This window comes from Hemiscyllium ocellatum, chromosome 7 (assembly GCF_020745735.1).
Source record: "Hemiscyllium ocellatum isolate sHemOce1 chromosome 7, sHemOce1.pat.X.cur, whole genome shotgun sequence".
In the NCBI taxonomy this organism is placed as follows: domain Eukaryota; kingdom Metazoa; phylum Chordata; class Chondrichthyes; order Orectolobiformes; family Hemiscylliidae; genus Hemiscyllium; species Hemiscyllium ocellatum.
Window position 1 is genome coordinate 14,089,326 of NC_083407.1, and position 6,686 is coordinate 14,096,011.

Consider the following 6,686-nt stretch of genomic DNA (forward strand, 5'->3'; position numbering starts at 1 on the left):
TGTCTCGTCACCTCTAAGAACTCACTAAGATTAAAGGCATGACCTCCTAAAAGCCGTGCTGACTGCTCTTACTCTTGCTATACTTTTCCAAACAGTCATAAATCCTATCCCTTGGAATTCTTTCCAAAGCCTTGCCGACCAAAGACATAAGACTGACTGGTCTGTAATTGTTAGGGATTTCCCTATTCCCCTTCTTTAAAAGAGGAACATTTTCCCCTCTCTAATCCTCCTGTCTGATTCCCGTGGAGAGTGAGGAAACATCTTCGCTAGTGGCTTAGCAACCTCCTCTCAATTCCCAGAGCAATCTAGGACAAATCTGGTCTGGCCCTGGGGATTTATCTATCTTTGTTTGCCAAGGTTTCCTGCACATCAACTTCATCAATTTCTATCTGTTCAAGTCAGTTTCCCTGCTCCTCAAAGTTCTCATTCACAACAAGGTCCCTTTCCTGAGTGAAAATTGAAGCAAAAAACTCATTTAGGGCTTCCTCTATCTGCTCAGACTCAATGGCACAAGTTCCCTACGCTATCCCTGACCGTTCCCTACCTTCTCCCTGATCGTTCTCTTATTCCTCACATATGAGTAAAATGCCTTTTGGGTTCTCCCTAATCTTTCCTGCCAAGCCTTTCTCGTGCCCCCTCCTGGTTCCCCTCCGTCCAATTCTGAGCTCCTTTCTGGTAAGCCTGTAATCCTCTAAAGTGGTGCTAGACCCTTGCTTCCTCCACCTTACGTAAGCTGCCTGCTTCTTTTTCACGTGAAGCTCCTCTGTTCTCGTCATCCAAGGCTCCTTAATCGAACCGAGTCTACAAACTCTTAAGGTTAGTGGTGGTGGCTGGGAGGGAGGCTATATGGTTTAGATAGCCGCTACTTAAAACAACAATCACTTACCTTCCCAGCAACCTCCGCTTCTTCTGCTCTCTGCTCCTGCCACTCGAACTCAAAGGGTTTTAAATGCCACTGTCCTTGATTCCCCAGTTGTCTCAGCCCTGCAACTCTGAACTGCTTCAATTCTGGTGGCCCACACCTTTCTATTTGTTAGCAGCTGTGGCTTCAGTTTTTGCCCGAAGCACTGGAATTCCCTCCTTTAAGCCCTTGATGTCAGTGACCACCTTGGATGTTTTGGTTAATGCAGACAACTTGAAGCTGCTGATTCGTGCCAAGGAAATATTGGCGTCAGCGACCCACGAGAATTGACGCTTAAATTTTTGTGGAATAGAACGGAAGCGCATGAATTGTAATGACCTTTGTTGTTGTGGCAGGTTCGGGCTCTCCATGATTACAATGCAACAGACACCGACGAGCTAAACCTTAAAGTAGGCGATGTCATTTTTGTTGTTACTCATGACAATCCAGACGAACAGGTGAGCAGTTCATAAACATTAGCTATGGTCAGAGGAACTTCACAACTTTATTTCAATGTAGAATGTTGTGTGGTAAATTTGGGGTTGAAAAAGGAGGTGGAAAATCTTCCATTTCATATAGTTTGCCTTTTACAACTTCAAGTTGTCCCGAAGTGCTTTTAAAACCAAGACTTACTTTGAAAGTATAGTTGCCATGGTCATATAGGAACCATGACAACCAATTTGCATGCTGCAAGCTTCCATAATCAAGTGGTGATGGACAAAATGAAATAACGATGCTACTCTGAGCTTTGAAAACTTTTGAGTTCTTTGCTTCCAAATTATAAAATTCTCCACGACCAAACAACGTTATGGCATCTATGATGTGACCTCCTTTCTGTTTTCCGCATCAATTGAAAGTGCAGTGGCAAACAATTGATATGGTTTAAGATCAAAGCAAATGTGTTCTCCACACCATAAACAGAAACCATTGGAAGCACTCCTCAATCCTGGCAATAACTGAAGAGAGGAACAGCATTAACATCTCTGGTCAGAGACCTTCCTTCAAGTTTTCTTCATGATCTGTAATATTACCTTTTTGTTTTGTTTTAGCAATGCTGACTGGTCTGCTGAATACTTCCAAAACTTGCTGCTTCACCGATAGAAATCGGAAATAATATTCCTTTACAGTATTGGGATATAAGCATCAGGCGTTTTGCAGCACAAAGCATCAAATGTTATTGGATTACTGAGATATGGGAATGAAGAGGAGGAAATGGGGAATTCTATCTGAAGATGTGTTTAAAGCCTACATTTTGCAATTTGATTTTAAGTTCAGTGTATTCACACAGTTCAGTAAAGGAGCAGTTGGTATTTGGCAGGGAATGTGATTGTAATAATGTGATGGCACTTGAACATGATCTAGGTTGACTTATGGTGACGAAGTGCTGCATTCTCAGATGTCTCATCTGATAGAACTGATTAAATGGATGCTCTGCTTGCCCTCTGATAAGGCTACTATGTTGAAGAAGAGCAATGAAGTCTTCCCTGGTGACCAAAGCCACATCTGACACTATAATTTGACTGAGACAATGAGTTTGTGGGACAATATTGGCTGCCACACTTCTGTATTTTAAGTGACTAGATTTCAAAAGCACTTCACATCCATTTAAAGTCCTGTGGTTGTGAAATGTTCTATAAAAATGCAAGTCTTAAGTGTATTGTTCCTTATAACTTGAGATCTAGACACAAGGCTCCCAAGTAATGTCTTCTCATACTGATACATTCCTGAATTCCATAGCACTCTTGAGTCACCAATTTTATCTTGGCATTCAATGGCATTGGCATTACTGAATTATCCCACTCTCAATATCCTGGGGTTACCATTGATCAGAAATTGAACTGGACCAGTCATATAAAACAGTGACTGAAAAATGGGAGACACTCTAGATGAATAGAGTGCATTCTGCATATATACCATGCAAAATAAATGGTGTAACCAAATGTATGTGTATCTAAATGTTGGCTTTAGCTCACTGTCCCTCACCATTGAAATTCTGCTGAGCATGCGACCTTTACCCGAACCTGGGGAAAGGTACGAAAGGGCAGGTCCCAAATGACCCCTTTACCGTGACTGACTGGCGAGTAGAACATAGAAAAATACAGCGCAGTACAGGCCCTTCGGCCCTCGATGTTGCGTCGATCTAAGCCCACCTAACCTACACTAGCCCACTATCCTCCATATGCCTATCCAATGCCCATTTAAATGCCCATAAAGAGGGAGAGTCCACCACTGTTACTGGCAGGGCATTCCATGAACTCACGACTTGCTGAGTAGAGAATCTGCCCCTAACATCTGTCCTGTACCTACCACCCCTTAATTTAAAGCTATGCCCCCTCGTAATACCTGACTCCATACGTGGAAAAAGGGTTGACCATGAGAACCTATCTAAACCCCTAATCATCTTGTACACCTCTATCAAGTCACCCCTAAATGTTCTTTTCTCCAATGAAAACAGCCCCAAGTGCCTCAGCCTTTCCTCATACCATCTTCCTACCATCCCAGGCAACATCCTGGTAAACCTCCTCTGCACCCGTTCCAGTGCCTCCACATCCTTCCTATAGTATGGCGACCAAAACTGCGCACAATACTCCAGATGCGGCCGCACCAGAGTCTTATACAACTGCAACATGACCTCAGGACTCCGAAACTCAATTCCTCTACCAATAAACGCCAGTACGCCATATGCTGCCTTCACAGCACTATTTACCTGGGTGGCAACTTTCAGAGATCTGTGTACATGGACACCAAGATCCCTCTGCTCGTCCACACTAGCAAGTAGCCTACCATTAGCCCAGTACTCCATCTTCTTGTTACTCTTACCAAAGTGAATCACTTCGCACTTAGCTACATTGAACTCCATTTGCCACCTTTCTGCCCAGCTCTGCAGCTTATCTATATCCCGCTGTAACCTGCCACATAAATTGAACTCCATGCCATCTGAGATGGGAAAGCTGATTCTTGCTAATGTTGCATCACTGTTTATTTGTCATGATCTTTTTCCTCCACAGGATGACGGCTGGCTCATGGGCATAAAGGAGATTGACTGGATTCAGCGCAAAGATCTGAAGACGGCCAGGAGTGTGTTCCCAGCAAACTTTACTGAGCGTGTTCAATAACCAGTCGGAAAGGAAAGAGCAGAGAAGTGGGAGGAGACTCGTGGGATTTCCTCAACTGAAATGCAGAAGTTGCCATTGTAAATGTGAAGCATTCAGCTATGGTTCATGTTTACCAACTCTGGGCTATGGTGCTTTGAATGCTAGTCAAAGGGCAGCTGGTGCTTGGAACAAGCAGTTCTACCATTAAAACAGCAATTTACTCTAGTTTCTCCATTGCATGAAGTTCTGTTGTGACAATTTGAGCATATGGGAAAGTCCAAACATATCTAAGGTATTATGTGATATCCAGATTAGAAGTGGGAGAAGGTTGATTGTGTTTGTTTTTAAAGCTACTGGTGTTGCTTTTTAAGAGGTCTTTAAGCTGACCTTTCAAATGCTTCAGAAGGCAATTATGTAAGTGATGCAGTTAATGTATGATCCTTAAACAGCCAATGTAAAGCTTGATCATTCTTTCAAGTTATGTTCATTGGATGGTCCTAGGGCAGTGACCGAAATGGACAGTTAAGAACTGAATTTACATGAAGCTATTCATACCCTTGAACCACATTTGATTCTACCTTTTTTAATGTAATTTCTGGAAAGAGGTGTCCATTGGTTTATTTTCAATGGTTCATTATTTTCATGAGAACTCTTCTGGAGCGAGAGAAAAATGAATCTCTGAAGCAACTGTTGGGTGATTGCGACAAGAGCCTGTCTACTGTAGAGAATTGAAGGAGAGTCATGATTTTCATTGATATATTATCAAAAGGTAGAAAGTCAGTCTTTTTTTTGTTTTTGCTTTTGGTCTGGGAGTTTATTTTCTCATTGTTCATAGGCTGGAACAGTGGTTAGAGATTAGTCTGCAGTTAATTCTGGATAGAGTTGTATTTGAGATGAAACATCCCAGAATATTTCCAAGACTACCTTCCATCCTATTCCCTTTTACAGCCCTTTCCCATTGGCTCTGCGGCAGTCTGACCAATGAGAAAGTAATGGCTGATTCTTGACAGTCCCTTGAACATTTTTTTCTTTCCCAACTCTCATTTTTAAATAGAAGAGCAGAAATGTTGAAATCCTTTTCCTGTGGTGTCAGAGATGATCTTTCTAAATCCAAGGAAGCCAGGACAAATCTGGAGAGTTGGCAATCCTGGGTGATATCAAATTGGCATCGTTCATTCAGCCTTGGTCGAGGTTAAGTTGTCTTCCATGAATTTGAAACTGATTCTCTCAACCAGGTTGTAAAGTGTTTTATCTGAAGCATTAATGACTCCCAGTCTCAAAACATCACACACTTCCTTCTGCATCGGTCTCAACTTCTTTTTGACAAAGCAAGTGGTTACTGCCAGCCCTGTGGAATTTGGCCATGCGGTGCACTGAACCTTGCTGGAGTCTGTGGGTATTTCAGTCAATTCTGTAGGGATTTGGCTGGTGGGAGCTGATAGATGAGCAGGATGGTGGAACCAATCCTTGATGTCTCTGCATACCTCCAGCCCCCTGCTGGATAATGTGTGTAACAGTCTGGAGCAGAGATTTTTTTTCACTTTTACTCTTACTCCTTCCCCTACCCCAGGGACAACTGATGCCAAATAAACCCATGAGCCCTATTCGAGTTCTTGTAAACCTGTCCAGCTCATTGCAAGCGGTCTGAATTAAGATGTTGATCATCTTTTATTTTTTTTAAATGCTGCTGTAGCCTTGGCAGGTTTGTCTCCAATCCTGAGGGGCCTGACTTACCAGTATTTTAATTATTGTAAGTCCTGCAACCATGTATTTTTTCTCGTGAGTGAGATATTAGTTTACCTTGCAATCAAGGTTTTAAGCTAGCCATCTGTATACTTTATCTTGTGTCTACTATGTTCAATGTGAGTCATTGCCACCTGTATGACTATATGTAAATATAATAGTTTCCCAACAGTGAGATTTTGGAAGTGGTTTGTTTCAGTATTGTCCTATTTAAAAAAAGATTGTCAGTTTTCCAATACTGGAACATTAGTTAAATTGAAAAGTTTTTGTTGGTGAATTATCTCAGTGTCTTCCACAAGCGTTGTGTTCTGATCAGTTTGATTTTTCAGATGCAAGCAGCCTTGATCACTTCTGTGTGGTGTTACAGCCTGTGATGTCGCTCACTCCCAGTGATTTTATGCAATGTAGTTGGAATTGCTCTGTTCATAGCTAATGCACAAAGAAATAAAACTGGTCTTCTGGTTGCATGTGTTTGATACTTATGGAATTTGTTTGTGTTCTTGCCCCTTTCTCTGGACTCAGTAGCACAAAAGTAGAAGGACACTTGGTTGTAGGAGAAATAACCTTTTAGAGAAACTCTTGTCAATCTCATGAAACTACAAGAAAAAAAGTGAGGACTGCAGATGCTGGAGACCAGAGTTGAAAAGTGTGGCGCTGGAAAAGCGCAGCAGGCCAGGCAGCATCCGAGGACCAGGAGCATTGACATTTCTGGCATAAGCCCTTCTTCAAGAATGAGGGTGGAGTGTCAAGCGGGCTGAGATAAAAGGTGTGTGTGTGGCGGGGGGGGAGAGAGGGGGGGGGAGGGGTGCTGGGAAGATGATAGGTGGAAGGAGGTGAGGGGGAGGGTGAAACTACAGAGCAGGATGGCTTGTGTACCAAGCAGGGTAAAAGACAAGTCGTAGAAAGAGCTAATAGATTGGATCCAAGTCCTGCCACATCCACTCATG

At 42.6% G+C, this 6,686-nt stretch overlaps 1 protein-coding gene across 5 annotated transcripts in view; it reads left to right on the forward strand.

Moving 5' to 3' along the window:
* The window catches only part of LOC132817023 (myc box-dependent-interacting protein 1), a 158,301-nt gene extending 152,097 nt beyond the window's left edge, over positions 1 to 6,204 (forward strand). For all 5 annotated transcript variants that reach the window (XM_060827014.1, XM_060827016.1, XM_060827018.1 and 2 more), the window contains 2 exons: positions 1,258 to 1,359; positions 3,910 to 6,204. In XM_060827014.1, coding sequence (XP_060682997.1) covers positions 1,258 to 1,359; positions 3,910 to 4,017 — 210 coding nt within the window. In that variant the 3' untranslated portion in view covers positions 4,018 to 6,204. The remainder of the gene's footprint in view (positions 1 to 1,257; positions 1,360 to 3,909) is intronic.
* Positions 6,205 to 6,686: the final 482 nt, after the last annotated feature.